This window comes from Schistocerca piceifrons, chromosome 3, assembly GCF_021461385.2.
Source record: "Schistocerca piceifrons isolate TAMUIC-IGC-003096 chromosome 3, iqSchPice1.1, whole genome shotgun sequence".
In the NCBI taxonomy this organism is placed as follows: Eukaryota; Metazoa; Arthropoda; class Insecta; order Orthoptera; family Acrididae; genus Schistocerca; species Schistocerca piceifrons.
In genome coordinates, this window is record NC_060140.1 from 82383726 (window position 1) to 82400845 (window position 17120).

Consider the following 17120-nt stretch of genomic DNA (forward strand, 5'->3'; position numbering starts at 1 on the left):
ATACTTTTTAATTATTTTATTTTATTTTATTTGTTCCTTTCTTTAAGTACAGACTGAGCTTACTAGATGCCCACTCTTCCATTCTTTGGTCAAGAAAAATAAGAGATCTGCATATTTCCCACCTTATGTGCACAAATATAAAATGCCAAAACATCAATTAAGCTGTATTTTGCAAACTAATACAGATGGAGTCACAGATTTGGAAGCCACCAATTTAGACGTTTAGCAAATTTAAAGACAACTATTTTTCCAGTAATTTACCTTCACACCATGGTGTGTGCTTTATGGTTTGGTAACATAATGTGCTTTCCCATGCACATAATCTCTAGAAAATGGCTTGATAAGCCAAAACTGATTGTGAAAAGAAAGAAAGATTACATAATTAACAGTCTAAGTAGAAAGAATACTGCATTCTTTTGATAAATATTTGACTTTGGTGCCATCTATGAAGAAGATGATACGAGCTGTCAGGCAAAGTCCTGCTTTCAGATACGGAAATGTGCACATGCGTGCACACACAAATATGTGCAAATGTGTTCGCTTCACAGAAGTAAAAATATTATTAAGCAAGCCAGTGTCGTTCTTGATGTGTGTCATGCTGTCAAGCCCAGTCTGTAGATCTGCACTTCTTGGGCCATAGGGTCCCTTGTATATTTTTATTGTGTACATCAAAATAAAGAATCACACTCAAATGACAATTTGAAGAACTAAGACCTATTAATTCTTTCTAGCAGTAAAATTTGGTGACAACAAATTAGATAAACTTACATTGCCACTGGTAGGTTCTGGATTTTTTTTCTGTTCATTGCAGCAGCAGTGTAGTTTAAACAGGTGGGTCGAAGCAAGGGTGACATTGTCAGCTTTGATGTGTTCTCTGAATAAACCGTAGAGATTTGTTTATCTGATGTTATCACTATATTTAATGCTAAATTACATTGTATGTGTTTATGAGGGCTATGGTGCAGATCATTTTAACTGTTCCACTACATGCCTTATATGGTCAGATTGCCTTAGTGCCTGTCTGTGTATCCACTGTATGTATCTGGCAGAGGAAGTCCAAACTATCTGGCATCCCCTTCTCTACTTCCGCTTGAAGAAAGGGTGATGTAATTTTGCTTGGTAACAGGGCATCACAGAATCCAGGGAATATGTATGTGTATGTCGTGACGTAGTGTCTTGGACTAAAGCAATAATTCGTGCACCAGCATATCTGCACTCTCCAGTCGAAGTGATGAGTTAGATGGGATGATCTGTACTGCCTCATATCTTCATAAGTTGTTATTCAGGTGGTTTTCAAGTGATTATAAGGTGTGTAGCCCATCTGCCCATCCCTCCTTCTCCCTCCCTCTCCCCCCCCCCTCCTCTCTCTCTCTCTCTCTCTCTCTCTCTCTCTCTCTCACTCACTCACTCACACACACACACACACACACACACACACACACACACACACACACACACACACACACACTCACTCACTCCTTGCCTCCCCCAGTCAGCCAGACTGTTCTTTGTTAAAGAATTTTATCTACTGCTTTTATATTGTACATGGATTTTATGAAATTAATATAGAACTGTGTTGTAGGCTATGCTTCTGTATGAATGAGTAGTTCAGTGTATCAGATTTCAGTTAGGAATTGTATATTTTAATCATGTTCATTTTACAGTATTCTATTAAGGGCACTAATAACTTCAATATCAAGGAAACTAATCCTACAACCATAACATATTTAGAGACTTTTCAGTATATATTCAGAAGGTATCATTTTATTGTGGGTAGCCTTCGTCAGTTGGAGGTAGCTGTAAAGGTGATTGTTGTAAGACATCGAGCGATGTATGTTTTTACATAAAGAAGCCACTTGGCACTACTTGTGTGTACATGTCTTTCGAGCTGTGTGATTGGGTATTTTGCTAGTTTCCCTCATGTAATTGTGACCCCATCTTACTGGTGTCATTTGAGATACAGAGTCAGAAAAGAACTTTCTCAGATTGTTTTATTCATTTGTGGAGGGAATGAGCTTTTAATTTTCTGTTAATTCTGCACTCTTGCAACTGCATCTCATTACCTTCGCATGTTGCTTAAGTAACTAGATAATGGGAGGGAATAGTGATTTTTAAGTATGACACAGGCAGAACTGTCTATGTAAAGTTTACTTATTCCATCAGTCATTAGAATAAACTTCCACTTCCTATGAGATACATCAGGAAGCAGTAGTAGTGGAATTCTGCTGGGTATCTATCCACTCAAAACTCCAGTGAAATTAAGTAGCCGATAAAGTGACGAAAGGTGCTTGGGGAAGTCAAGCATTGCACTTAGTCACTGCGCAGATGAGGTAGTCCTGACCTAGTGAGAAAAATCGGAGTAGGGTGTGAAGTCATAAATTGTGAGATAATCTAGAACACCCAATGGTATCTTCATCTGCAGTGAAGAAGAAACCACATTCCTACACATCTGGACATTTGTCACACTCCTGTAACATGTAGTTTTCTGCTCCTGTGGTTTTTTGTTGTACATGCACTGAATTACTTTCAGCAACATGTGTTTCAACTGGTGGTGTTTTATAACACAGCAAAAGGTGTCTTGTGTATTTTACAGTGTGTTAAGCAACCCCCCTGGTTATGTTTTTTCTTGGTTGTACCATTTTGTTTCTGATATGCCACATTTTCCCCTTTAGCTTTTAGTCTCCTTACTAGCCCATCCTGCAACATAACTGCGATTTACATACGTATGACACTAGGCAGAAGCTGAACCTACACATAAGCACAGTAAGCACAAACCAAGGCAAAAGAGGAATGTATCATACTGGAGTTATATAACCATATTTACTCTTACTTAAAATGCATACCAACATTAAGTACATTTAAGATAAAGTTGAAACAATTCTTGCTTGACCACTGCTTCTGCTCTGACTCTGTATTTCTGGAACATCATAATGTGTAAAACTCATTTACCAAATATTGTTTATTATGTGCTATGTCATTTCACACTATCATTTACTTCGTGTTTATCATGTAGCATCACTTACTAATCTCTACTATCAATCGTAGCAGCAGTTTAGTATGTCATTTTATATTATTATGCACTTTCACTGTGTTGACCATGTAGTCACAATGACTGCTGTAACCATAAATTAATTATGTTTACTGCTGTCCTGTATCATCTCAACAAACAATGCACTACAAAAATGATTCTAGAACAAAACAAATAAATAAAAAATAAGTAAATAAATAAATCCTTGCAGAATGTTGCCACGCAGTCTTCTTTCATATCTTCACAGTAGATCTGGAGGAGGGGATCCAATATTCTAAAAGTTGGGAATTTGTTTTTTCACATGGTAGTCTGTTAGGCATTTTACAATTAAAAATAAGCTTTTATTCATCTTTATTCCTTTGCAAAATAGACTGTGTGTTCCATATTGTGTTCTCTAATCGGATTCAGAGATATTAAACAAGTTGTTTCATCGTAGGAAAGAAGAAAATTTCCCGTTTTTCAATTTGTACCTGCTGTTAATATTTCAGATCCATTCAAGAGCACAAAGCCAGTTCCTGCTGTTGATCCTTTCAGCTCAAGTGATCCGTTTAGTTCTGCCTTCCCTTCGAAACCAGCAGTAAGTAAACATACAGACTTGTTACTGTGTTTAATATCTACTGTATACTGAGCATTTTTGTTCATGGTTACAGGATATATCAGTAACAGATCCATTTACCTCCTTTGGGACGCCAGCTACAAGTGGTATGAATCCATTCTTGTATTACTTCACATTTTTTGTAATATGTAACAAGTCTTCCAGTTTATTTAGTGCTTGTGCTTTTTTTCCAGCCAAGAATGATCCATTTGATCCATTCGGGGATGGGACAAACCGAAATTCAAGCAAATCGCCAGTGGATGTATGTATTACATTAATCAATCTTTCAAACACCCCCCCCCCCTCCCTCCCTCTGTCACACCCTTCCTCTCTCCTCCTCATCCTCTTCTTGCCTCGCTCATATGTGTGTATGCATGATATTGTATTATGTTATTCCACTGTGCAAAGTTAAAAGTCTGAAGTGGATGTTATACTCTGTTATTACCTGCCTTTTTAAAATCTTCTTTGAGTTTTGATACTACTTTCTCGTAGCCTATTTCCCTCTTTCCCCATAACAGATGAAGAATTTGGTTATATTTTTCTTGCATATGTGAAAGAACAGACATTACTGACAATCCACAGCTGTATAAAATAATTCAAAATTTATTTGCTGGCTGAAAATTCTTTGGGATCAACTGTGTTAGGTATAAATGTACTACCTATTAGTGACATGCTTAATAATATACTGAATGTTGCACTAACTGAAATGGGAAGAATGAAAATCGTCTGATCAGTTGCCTCTAAGCTATCAAGCTGTTCCAGCTATGACCTGACAGTCAAGTAATTCTTTGCTGTTCGATTTGTTTACTTGATCATATGGAAAATAGTTCTTATGAGGAAGTTAAGATTAGAAAGTATGAGGGTGTGGGGGGCTGAAAAGATTCTAGCCCAAAAAGTAAAGAACAATAGAAATTCCACAATACCAGTTTATTTTTGTATAATATATGTGTACACTAATACACTCGCATGCACACTCAGATAGTTTCTGCAAACCATTCAAATAAAAGGTCTTCAATTTCGAGTTCAACCAAACGTTCACAGCATCAATACACTGCACCATCATTGTCAAATCATTGTCCTTTGAGGTATTTTTTTCTTTTAGATTTGGGAAAAGAAAAAAGTCTGGAGCCAAATACAGAGAATATGGTGGATGATGTAACAATTCGAACCCGCAGTCCCGCAGAGTTTCCAGTGTTGCAAGAGTTTTATGCACCGGTGCATTTTCCTGATACAAAAGAACTCCGCGTACCAATTTTCTGTGCTGCTCCCCCCCACCCCCTTGATCTTTTCTCTCAAATGGCGCAGGAGGATGCATTGATAGTTACAACCTTTCGCAAGTAATCCACCATTGTTACCCCTTTTGCATCCCAGAAGGTCAATGCCATCAGCTTTCTGGCTGATTTTTTGCACCTGGAATTTTTTTAGGGGTAAGGGATGAAGGATGTTTCCATTGTTGTGACTGTTTTGTCTCAGGATCAAAGCGGTGAACCCATGTTTCGTCCATTGCCACATAGTCACTGTTTCATCAGTGGAAATGGTGACAGGCCTTTCACTCCTTAGCGTATCTTCCACACTCGAAGTCGGACACCCAGTTTTTCACTGTAGCATAAGACTGAGCACTGCCCTTAAGTACATTCCTCATGTCCTCTGCAATTTCATTGGGCATCATTCCCTTCAAATGAAGATATTAAGTCACACCATGGTTCTTGATTCTCTCGATATTCGCCATTTTTCTTACAGTACGGTATACAAAAACTAATGAAGCTGGAGCTGCGAAATTTGACTCGCATACCCACAAAGGGTCATCATAAAAGTTGGTGGTGGTGTTTGTGATACCACATTATGGTAACCATCTCAGGCTAGAAACTTTTCAACTGCCACACGTAATATGGTTTATTTAGATAATGGAAAGCCCTAACTGGAGTAACAACAATATGGAAAGGATAGATTGGTACTCACTGCAAAGAGAATGTGTTGAGTTGCAGGCAGGCACAATGAAAAAGACTGACAAAATATTAAGCTTTCGGACAAAGTTCTTCTGACACACACACACACACACACACACACACACACACACACACACACACACACACACACACACCCGAGAGAGAGAGAGAGAGAGAGATGTTCACACTTGATTCACACGGGACCTCTTTATCCGACCACTCTGGCCATACTGCCAGAGCAGTATCGTTTTCATTATTGTTGATATTACAACCTGCACTTCACCTTGCTTAAATTTTTTTGTTTATTTTTAACTTCTCACAATGTGTTTTGTGTTTCCCACCATCAAATATGTAGCACAAAAATACAGTGTAAGATGAAATTGAGAAATGTACATTACAATGAAGCAGTGAATTTAGTAACGTGCTTTTAACATCAATACACAATATATAGTCACTTATGAGTTATTGCAATGCAACGTCATTCATCGCTGAAACTGGCTCAGGCAGTAAAATATGTTATATGGTAAATAAGTTTTGGTGCTAGGCAGTGCTGGTAACAGTATTAAAAATTCCTCTGACATTACACATGTCTGTGATATTTCAATGCTTATGTTAAATAAAGGTAAAGGGAAAGTATAGGTGTGAAACTCATGACTTCAATCTGCACAGGGAATTGTGGTGGTGTTGTTGTTGTTGTTGTTGTTGTTGTTGTGGTCTTCAGTCCTGAGACTGGTTTGATGCAGCTCTCCATGCTACTCTATCCTGTGCAAGCTTCTTCATCTCCCAGTACCTACTGCAACCTACATCCTTCTGAATCTGCTTAGTGTATTCATCTCTTGGACTCCCCCTACGATTTTTACCCTCCACGCTGCCCTCCAATACTAAATTGGTGATCCCTTGATGCCTCAGAACATGTCCTACCAACCGATCCCTTCTTCTGGTCAAGTTGTGCCACAAACTTCTCCCCAATCCTATTCAATACTTCCTCATTAGTTATGTGATCTACCCATCTAATCTTCAGCATTCTTCTGTAGCACCACATTTCGTAAGCTTCTATTCTCTTCTTTGCCAAACTATATACCGTCCATGTTTCACTTCCATACATGGCTACACTCCATACAAATACTTTCAGAAATGACTTCCTGACACTTAAATCTATACTCGATGTTAACAAATTTCTCTTATTCAGAAATGCTTTCCTTGCCATTGCCAGTCTACATTTTATATCCTCTCTACTTCGACCATCATCAGTTATTTTGCTCCACAAATAGCAAAACTCCTTTACTACTTTAAGTGTCTCATTTCCTAATCTAATACCCTCAACATCACCCGACTTAATTCAACTACATTCCATTATCCTCATTTTGCTTTTGTTGATGTTCATCTTATGTCCTCCCTTCAAGACACCATCCATTCCGTTCAACTGCTCTTCCAAGTCCTTTGCTGTCTCTGACAGAATTACAGTGTCATCGACGAACCTCAACGTTTTTATTTCTTCTCCATGGATTTTAATACCTACTCCAAATTTTTCTTTTGTTTCCTTTACTGCTTGCTCAATATACAGATTGAATAACATCGGGGAGAGGCTACAACCCTGTCTTACTCCCTTCTCAACCACTGCTTCCCTTTCATGTCCCTCGACTCTTATAACTGCCATCTGGTTTCTGTCAAATTGTAAATAGCCTTTTGCTCCCAATATTTTGCCCCTGCCACCTTTAGAATTTGAAAGAGAGTATTCCAGTCAACATTGTCAAAAGGAATTGTCAAAGGGAATTGTGGTAAAGTTGAAACTCATGTTTGCACTCTGTTACGAACAGAGTAAACTAGCAGTACAAAATACCTAAACATAAATGTGTTGTCCTTTGTGAGAGACAATGTAATTGTCCATCTTGATTGCTGTTATGCATTTTTTATATGTTGAAACTACAGCTTTCAGTAGAAAAAACTCTCAATGTACTGTATCTCATCAGTTCACACATGCACTTGTACCAAGACTAGTGTGTGTGTGTGTGTACTGAAAAGATACAGTGTATTAAGGTTTCAGCTTTTTTATAATTTTTTTTTGTTTATTTTATTTTTGTTTGATTCTGATGATGGCTGTGGTTGAAACATGTTAAGGTTTATTGTTATCAAAATAAAGATGTAATAGTGATCAAGATGGACAATTATATTGATGTGTGATAATGATCACAGGCTTGTACAATGTCTTTGTCATTTATAGATTTTCTATGAGAGCTTAATTTGAGTTTGATGAAAGATTAGAGGAATGTGAATTGGTGAATCTGCATCAGATTTTCCAAACACCCATGTCACCCAGTTAGTTTGGATAATTAATACTCTACTATACATGTATTACTACTTAACTTTCAATTATATAAAAACTCACACAGGATCTACATTTACTGTAGATTCCATTCAAGATGTTACATTGTCTGGTATTGTGCTCCACAGAAGTTGAATGCCTGCAGGAGCACTTTGGTGCTGTTCAGATTCTAATCTAGGACAAACCCTTCACAGTGACTTGGTCCAATATTTTTTAATTTGTATTTTACTTTGTTTAAAACTAATATTGAAAGCTCTAATATGTGGTCAAGCAAATTACAAAAAAGTTAACAGCCTTAAAAAGTGATGATTGAGGAAGAAATATATTACTGAAATTACAGCGTACCTCTGCCATATACAGCTCAGCAACTGATAAATGTTGGTAGTATAACAACTGTATTCTGGAAAATATACAATGTAATTTTATACAACTTATCTAACAAACCATTTAACAACAGACATTATTAAAAATAATTCAAATAATGCATTAACAGACCACTGAGTTTCACAGTGAATAACAAAACTAGTGTTCGTAGAATATGGGAAGGAGGGAGCAGGAGCACTTACTATGATGAACAATGGGGTGTCGCTCCTCTATTTGAAATGGAGTGTAGCATATATGGGAAAACATATGCAGCTTCACAGCATGCATTATGTAATTAGTAAAGATGATGCAGTTTGTATTGACATCATTGAACTGTAGTGCCTCATCCCAATAAAACAAGAGAAAACCTCATATGTCTCACCATGCCAATTGGAGAATACAGCGCACTGAGACAACTTGTGAAGTATGGAAAAGAGGGAGCAGGGATCTTAATTATGATAACCACTGGGGCACCACACTCGCCAGCACAGCAGCACTTGTGGGAATAGATGTGCCTTCAAAAATAACATAATTGAAACACAGTATTATATCACATAAGTAAAAAAAAACTATCTTTATCAGCAAATGGAAATATTAACAAATACAGAATTTTCTAACGAAAGTAACATCTTTTTTATTTTTCAATGCTAACCCATGAAAATGTAAGTATTCACAAGAAATTTAAATTAGGTACAGAAACACTTAACATTTGATGGAAAATAAAATTCATTTTATTTTTATAGATTGAACAGTAATACATATATATTTTTTCATTTGACAATAAGGCAATTTGTATTTCTGTCTCGCATTTTAATTATTTTTATGTAATTATCAGTTTTTTAAAAAGTTGTTATTTATTACCAAAATTATGAGAAGGAAAGTCGCTACTCACCATATAGCGGAGGTGCTGAGTCGGAGATAGGCACAACAAAATGACTCTCACACTTAAACCTTTTGTCAAACTAGTAACTGAAAGCTTTAATTGTGAGTGTCTTGTTCTTGTACCTGTCTGCAACTCAGTATCTCCACTATATGGTGAGTAGCAACTTCCCTTCTCATAATTTTGTTACATTCCATCCTGGATTTTTCATTGTTATTTATTAACATTTCCAAGCAGAACTTTTTTAAAAAATTGCTGCTAGCAAGAATTTAACAAGTGATGTGGCAATGACAGTACTTGTATGCTACACACTTGGTTATCTGTGCTCTGTTAAAATGTTCGAAATGGTTCATATTTAAGAGTACTCTGACCCTTTGAATTTTCTACAAGGATTGTCAAACATCAGACAGATCCTGCACATGAGAGTGAAGAGAAAATGAACCATTGCTGTAGATTCCATTCAAGGAGTTCCGTTGTATGGTATCAGGCTCCACAGAAGTTGAGAATACCTGCAGGAGGAAATGGACTTTCATGGCCATTATAGGGCATAGTATCGCAATGTTTGCACTCGCTTAGCAAGCATGCCACCAGTCTTGATGTATGCATTTGCTGGACAACAAAGTTTCTCTTGGCCGGTATAAATGTGGCGACCTAGCAAATGATCATTTAGTTCTGTACTCTGTAACCTCCCCCTCACTTATCGACCTTAATGACAGTGAAAAATTAAACCACGTGTACCTAATGGAAATTTGGGAAAAGCAATTGTCACCGAAGTTAATCTGTTGGTAAAGAGGGAGGAAAGGGTTACATCTAAATGAAACGAAAAATGCAAATGAAACTGATGAAAATTAATTTTGAAAAGGGGTAAAGTTAATAAAAAAAGTAAATGTGCGGCTGTTACGTTAACCATTAACTAGCAGTAATTAGATATTTGAGATTTGGGGGAAATTACGGTTGCCAGTCCTATGGACAATTACTATAGTAACTGAAAAAGAAAGGTTATTACACATATAATTAGCACTAGAAGTGTGGCAGCTGAAGGTTGACATGTGTAGTGTGAAAACTGAAAGTTTGTCAAAAGTAATAAATTTCGCTACACTCTGACTTAATTTAGCAAAAGAATTAATAAAACCGAAAAATTGAAAGTTAAGTTAGTGACTGAAATTAATAATGAGCTTTGTTTCTGAAGCACATCGAAATTCAGTAAAATGCGGTTAGTCTTGGGCTACCTCAACAATCATTTCAAAAGCTACTTGAATCTACGCAATTTAGAAATAAGAGATTTAACTTTGAACTTGAATTAAATGATTCTGAACAATTAACAATAGTAAAATTTAGTACGTACCAAGTTGAGCTGCAGTCACAGGTAAGCTAAAATACGGTAACAAAACTCGCACTCTTAATTTGTGCTTGTGTAATCTAAATATTGTAGCCAGCTATGAATACCTTAACTGAACTTTGAAATTAAAGCAGTGAAATGGAATGATATTTCTTTTATGCTGGCGTTTGAATTTCAACAACACTCGGGATCATTTCGGAAAAGGAAGGGACCCTGCTTGGTAATGCAATTGGGACAATGAGCAACAAAGGTTCATGCTAAGTTGCTGTAATTTTGATGCAACAGTTTGAAAAGCTGAGGTCTGCCATACAGCTCTAAAACTTTACGTGCTTTTAGTCTTCTTTGTTGGTTGATTGAAGGTTTGAAGTCGTCAATCAAGGAGGTGGCGACAGTTACTCATTGTCGGCCGTCGCTGTTGCACAAATTGGATGTTGGCGTGACTTCTTCTCGACATGGTCTCCAGCCGAAATGGGCTCTTGATGTGTGCCAGCTAACGCCTTCCGTCCGCAACACCATGTCAGAAACTAACATAGCAAGTCGAGCGCAATTACATGCTGCCAAACCCAGAAAGCGTGGCAACTCGCGGGAGCGTCACACAACATTCCTGCTCCACTGCCCTCCTCTAGCCAGACTCTCCCTGCCCGTGCTCCGTGCGGCCGAGTTCACAATACCAAAGATCCTAAACACTTTGGTTCTCCACACGACCTATTGATGTATTCATTCGATAGAATAGTTTTCCCTAGGCAAGACCCAACGTAAAAATACAAATAGTATTTACAAAACAAACCAATTATACATCGACATAAATGCATGTATATACAAATAGTAAAACAATTACAATATACAAAGACACAGAAACGTCATATCTTCAAGTAACAGAATAAGGAAAAAAATTTATAGTACAATAGATGGAAATAGGAGGATATGCATTTCCGGCGTTACAACTCGCATCTGATATTGTCGGTTACTATCATCATTGTACTACAGACTGTTCAGTAACAATCTCACTTGTCACTTGGTTCTACTATCTGGTCAGGTTTCGGATTGTGAGTCTCTTTGTTCTTGTGATTCTTCAATTTCTCCCGGCATATTTGTTGCTCGAACAGTCCATGGGTATACTCCCGGTTCACAGTGTCCAACGGGCACAATATTTCGCTGATCAGACATGTCGCCATCATCAGGTGCGCTGACGAACTGAGCTCCTGGGAGCGGGCGGCTGATTTAAATCCCCTCTCCCCGTGGGCCGCTCTCATCGCCGTCCGCGCCCGCGCGCCGGCGGTTACGAAGACTTGGGCGTCAGAATCAGCCATGGCGTCGATGTGCTTGCTACGTCCAACCTGGTCGCCAGTTCGTTCTTCTTGCTGAGAGTCTTCTTAATTACATTCAATGCCGGGTCCCAAGCCTTGCTGAGATTGTTGTCGCAATCTCGGTTGATAAGATCTTCCCTGGTGCGAATTTCGATAGCCTCCCTTATAAAGCTGTCCCAGCATTTAGAGGTCTGAGCCAGGATCTTGGTACGCTCATAATCCATCTTGTGTTTCTCGGACAAACAGTGCTCTGTTACCACTGACTTACTTGGATATTTCAGCCAAGTGTGCTTTTGATGTTCTCGGCAATGATTTTCGATGGTGCGTACTGTTTGTCCGATATATGTCTTCCCACACTCACAGGGAATTTGGTATATGCCAGCCTTCCTCAAACCGAGGTCATCTTCCACACTTCCCAGTAATGCCCGTGTTTTATTGGGCGGGCAAAAGATGGTTTTAACTCAGTGTTTCTTTAATATACGGCCGATTTTCCCCAATAGTGCGCCATTGTGCAGAATAAAGGCAGTGGCTACCTCTTCTTCCGTGACTTCATCTGTCTCCACAGGTTGTGCTTGGTGGCAGGACGGAGAGTGCGTCTAATCTGCCATTCCGAGTACCCTTTTTTTTTGGAACACAGTTTTGAGGTGTTCCAATTCCTAGGGCAGATTCTCTGCATCTGAGATGCTGCATGCCCTGTGTACTTCGTGTTTTTAGTACTCCATCCCTCTGAGAAGGGTGGTGACAGCTGTCTGCATGCAGGTACAGGTCAGTGTGCGTTTTCTTCCTGTACACACCATGGCTCAGGGTACCATCAGCTCGTCTCTTGACCTTGACATCCAAGAATGGTAATCTTCCTTCTGCTTCAGTCTCCATAGTGAATTTGATGTGTGGATGTTTGGAGTTTAGGTTGGTTAGGTTTTCTCCTGCGAAAATTAATGCCTCTGTCTGACACACTTGCGCTCTCTTTTCAGGTTATATGTATTCTGTTGACTAATTATAATTCCCAGAGATATCATGTGGTTGCCTGCATGCTCAAGTTTCACCAATACTGAGCACTATGGGACTCAACATCTGAGATCATCAGTCTATTGAGTTTAGGTGTGTAAGGAAATTGTTCTTGATCTGTTGACATCGTTGTGGCAGAGGTTTTCACTTTGCACATCATTTTTGCCGTAAGTCGCTTTGGGCTTCTTGTATGTTTCTTGTCTGCCATCAGTCAGCCCAGTTTAGATCAACTACCGTTTGGTATCACATTCGCTTCTGCAGGTGGCCCTTCCATCTCATGGCTTTATTAGTTTCTCTCGTGAGTTTTGGCATATGCGGTGATATCCAGCTATTCGTGGATATAGCATTGCCTATGAGGAAAAAGGATATTGTTCAGTAGCATGGATGCTAAATTGGTTTGCCTGCCAAAACAGCAGTAGTAGCTAGTGCAACCTAGGCAGCTGCAGATAGACTTGTTGCAAAAGTTGCTTCAGCTTTGGGAGACAAACTCCAAGTGCACGAATCCACTTCACTCCAGCCCTCATCAACCCTCGCAGCCAATGCCCTCTATGTCTTCCATCATTTCTACTTTAAATGACACTGCAGAGATCTGGGACACACATTTGCATTGCCTGAAGCAACGTTTTTTGGCATTTAAACTTGCATATGATTCATTGCTGTGATTGTTATTTGTCATGGATGTCACGAGGCAAAAATTTTTCTCCTGCAAAAATTAACGCCTCTGTCTGACCCACTTGCGCTCTCCTTTCAGGATATATGTATTCTGTTGACTAATTATTATTCCCAGAGTTATCATGTGGTTGCTGCATGCTCAAGTTTCACCAATACCATAAATATCCTGGATAATCACACCTTTCCTGGGTCACTGGTTTGCAACATTTATGCTGCAAATGTTATTTCACTTGGGCCAGTCATGGCTGCAAGGCTTCATATGCAACCTCTGATTTGTGAAGTCATAATTCAACTGACATCCGAACTGGAATTCCATAGAGAACCATTGAAACTGGATAACCTGTCTCTGGAGGACATCTTGTGCATCGCACACTCATCGAAACTGCCCAGGCTAACAAACGACTTGTGGCGAGGCACCAAAGTGGGGCATGTAATGGGCCACCACACTTTCTACCCTCACATCACAAGGTCGGATGCCGGCCGATGTGGCCAAGCAGTTAAAGGCGCTACAGTCTGGAACTGCGTGACCGCTACGGTCGCAGGTTCGAATCCTGCCTCGGGCATGGACGTATGTGATGTCCTTAGGTTAGTTAGGTTTAAGTAGTTCTAAGTTCTAGGGGACTGATGACCTTAGCAGTTAAGTCCCATAGTGCTCAGAGCCATTTTTGAACAAGGTCGGATGACCCCCAAGTTTCAGCTGTGTTGTAATTCGTCATTGTGGTGTCCGAGACTCCGATCGCCCCTACATGCCGTTACCTCTGCGTGCACAGTGTTTTTCCTGTCACTTTAAGAGTTGACTGCCCAGATCACTGGGATTCTGTGTGTGTTGCGATAAAGAGGGGCATTTCTGCTAAGTGTGTTGAAACCGCACAACCAGCTCCCATCCCACCCCAAGAGTGCTTCTGAAAACCGTACATGCACTGCTGTAGGTAGTCCGTTTGGGCGACCCCTTCGTGCGGAAATTGTTACACACACTTCACGTTTTCACCATGACATCTGTTTCCAGGTGGGCACAGAGGCCACCATTTCTTTGGCAAATCAGGTAACGTATGCACAAATGAGCTGAATAAAGTTTTCCCCACCCTCATGGTATTTGGTGGCCTACAGGACTGATTCTATACCTCTTCGTAGGCACTTATCAACCACTGTGGTCTGCAGATGTGTTACGTGGTTCAGTACATTATTTGTTGTCGACCACCTGTGTGCTACCAGCATTTTTGGCCTTGACATCTTAGGTTGTTTGGATTTGCTATCCCTGATGAAGCCATGGTCGGATCAACCATAATCCATTTCCAGGAACTGGAAGATATATGTGCTGCTTTTGTATCTATATTTCATCTTGATTTGCAGTTTGTCTCAGACGTTTACGTGCACTTCTCCCATTGGCTGGACGCCGCACCTCGGTTTTACCGACCAGGTCAGTTCCGGTGCTGCTCTGAAGCAGGTGGAAGATAGTTTCCAGGCTGCTGGCGCTATCAAGCCAGTGAAATGTAGTAGATAGACCACAGCAGTAGTCATCAGAAAGCCCAGGGGTTCTCTCAGATTGTGTGGGGATTTCAGGGCACTACAATATCCAATTGCAGGTGCAAAACATATCCTTTCTGCCCCCAACAGAAGACATCCTCATCAAACTCCCTGAAGGGGAACACTATTCCAGGATTGACTTTGCTGACGCTTATCTCTAGTTACCGTTGGATAAAAAGTCCCAGAACACTACTGTCCTCTTCCACAGTTTTACAAAAGTTTCTGGAACAACTGACGCAGCATATTGTGGTTTGCATGGATTACTTGAATGATCTCATTCTTACACGACCTCCCACCAGAAGCATTTGTAAAACCTATACAGCCTTTCTATGATCCAATGGGACAGAGGACTGCATTGTCATTTGGAGAGCTGCAGTTAGGTTTTAAAAAAAAAAAAAAAAAAAAAAAAAAAAAAGCCAGAAGTGGAGTATTTGGCACAGTAAAGAGGGAATCTGGCCAACTGCTCAGAATTTTGCTGCAATAACTTGCTTACCCTGCCCAATGAACTTATTTAAATTAGTGGTGTTTTTAGACGTAATAATATATTATCCAAAGTTCTTGCCACATGTGCACCACATTGCGCTGCCCCTCAGTTGGTTGCATAAAAAGTGTGTGCCATATGACTGAAACTCTACTGCAAACGTGTTTTTACCCAATTGAAAACCATACTGAAATCTGCCTCTTGCCTCATGCCATTCTCTCCTGATCGACACTGATTTTGGTGACTGATGCATCTGTCAATGGATTATGGCTGTCTTGGCACAGACAAATGGGGATGGCTCTGGGAACAGCATATGATGTACACATCCAAGACATTCACTCCTGCCTAGTGAAACTATTCCCAAATCGAAAAGGAGGCATTGCCAATGATTTTTGCCATTAAAAAGTTTCATGTTTATCTTTTTTGGGATGAAGTTCTGTCTAGCCACAAGCCATTGGTGGCATTCGGGCCGTGCCTCAGCCAGCCTCATTGGACAGCCCAACACCTCCAGCAGTAGATACTGTTCCTGAGTGCATAAAGTCGTACCATCGAGTATAAAACCATGGCACAGTATTCCAGTGCCAATGTGTTGCATGTCTGCCCACTGACCCAACCCTGATTTTTACCAACAGGAGGTCCTCTAGATCAGAGAGGTTGCTCAGTGTGGATGCTTATTGGAAGTGCCTGTATGTTGCACGTGTGGCTGCACCGTGACCAACACCACACTCAGTGCCTTGACACAGGTATTGGCCATCAAAGTGTTGCCTCACTCATTCTTGGATAATGGACTGGAACTTGCAGAATCTGCCTCCAAATATTTCTGTGAGGTTAATGGCATGAAACACTTCTGCAGCCCTCTATTCCATCCTTCCTCAGCTGGTGAAATGGAACGTCTCTTTCAGACTTTTAAACCACAAATGAAAAAGCTGTTAAATCCAGTGCCACTACATTGGCTCTCACCCTGTATTTGAGCACTTATTGAACCATGCCAATTAGCAATCTTAGCTCCACTGAACTACTCCATTGGGGCAAGCACAGACCTTGCTTCATCTCCTGACACCACCCCCTTTCAAGCCTCACTACTGTCCTTCCCACTGTTACACACCCAGCACTACTCTGTGGCCCTAATCCTATGGGGGGTACTGAGGCTGGATGCTGTTGATGGCAGTGGAGACCCACATGCAGTGAGTTAATGTTGGTACAAACACCAAAGGAGTTCGAGCGCCACAACCACAGCCAGCTCTGGCCTTGAGCACAGGTGTTGCATCCACCCACCATCTCCCCCACAGTCTTCTGGTGACAGTGGGTCACTGTGGCCAATGCCCTGGTGGCTGCCAATGACTGGTGGAACTCTCTGGTAAGTCCATCATCAGCAAGTCCCAGTGGATGCTGCCAGACACCTTCCCAGCCAAAGAGACAGGGTCTCTGCCCATACCTCCACTCCACCCTCCACAACACTGTCCAGAGCGTTTCTGTCTGTAAATGGCTGTTTCAGGGAGGGGAGAGATCTGTTACCAGGCTCCACAGAAGCTAATGCATGCCTAAGGAAATTGACCTAGATGACCATTACAGGTCATTGTATCGCCACTGAGCTGCACTCGTATAGTGAGTGCACACCCATCTCACCATGTAAATGCACCAGCCATTAACGTTCCTC

At 40.3% G+C, this 17120-nt stretch overlaps 1 protein-coding gene across 3 annotated transcripts in view; it reads left to right on the top strand.

Moving 5' to 3' along the window:
• The window catches only part of LOC124787775 (epidermal growth factor receptor substrate 15-like 1), a 177375-nt gene that overhangs the window by 126873 nt on the left and 33382 nt on the right, over window positions 1-17120 (top strand). For all 3 annotated transcript variants that reach the window (XM_047254666.1, XM_047254667.1, XM_047254668.1), the window contains 3 exons: window positions 3517-3605; window positions 3679-3730; window positions 3818-3885. In XM_047254666.1, the coding sequence (XP_047110622.1) occupies window positions 3517-3605; window positions 3679-3730; window positions 3818-3885 (209 nt within the window). The remainder of the gene's footprint in view (window positions 1-3516; window positions 3606-3678; window positions 3731-3817; window positions 3886-17120) is intronic.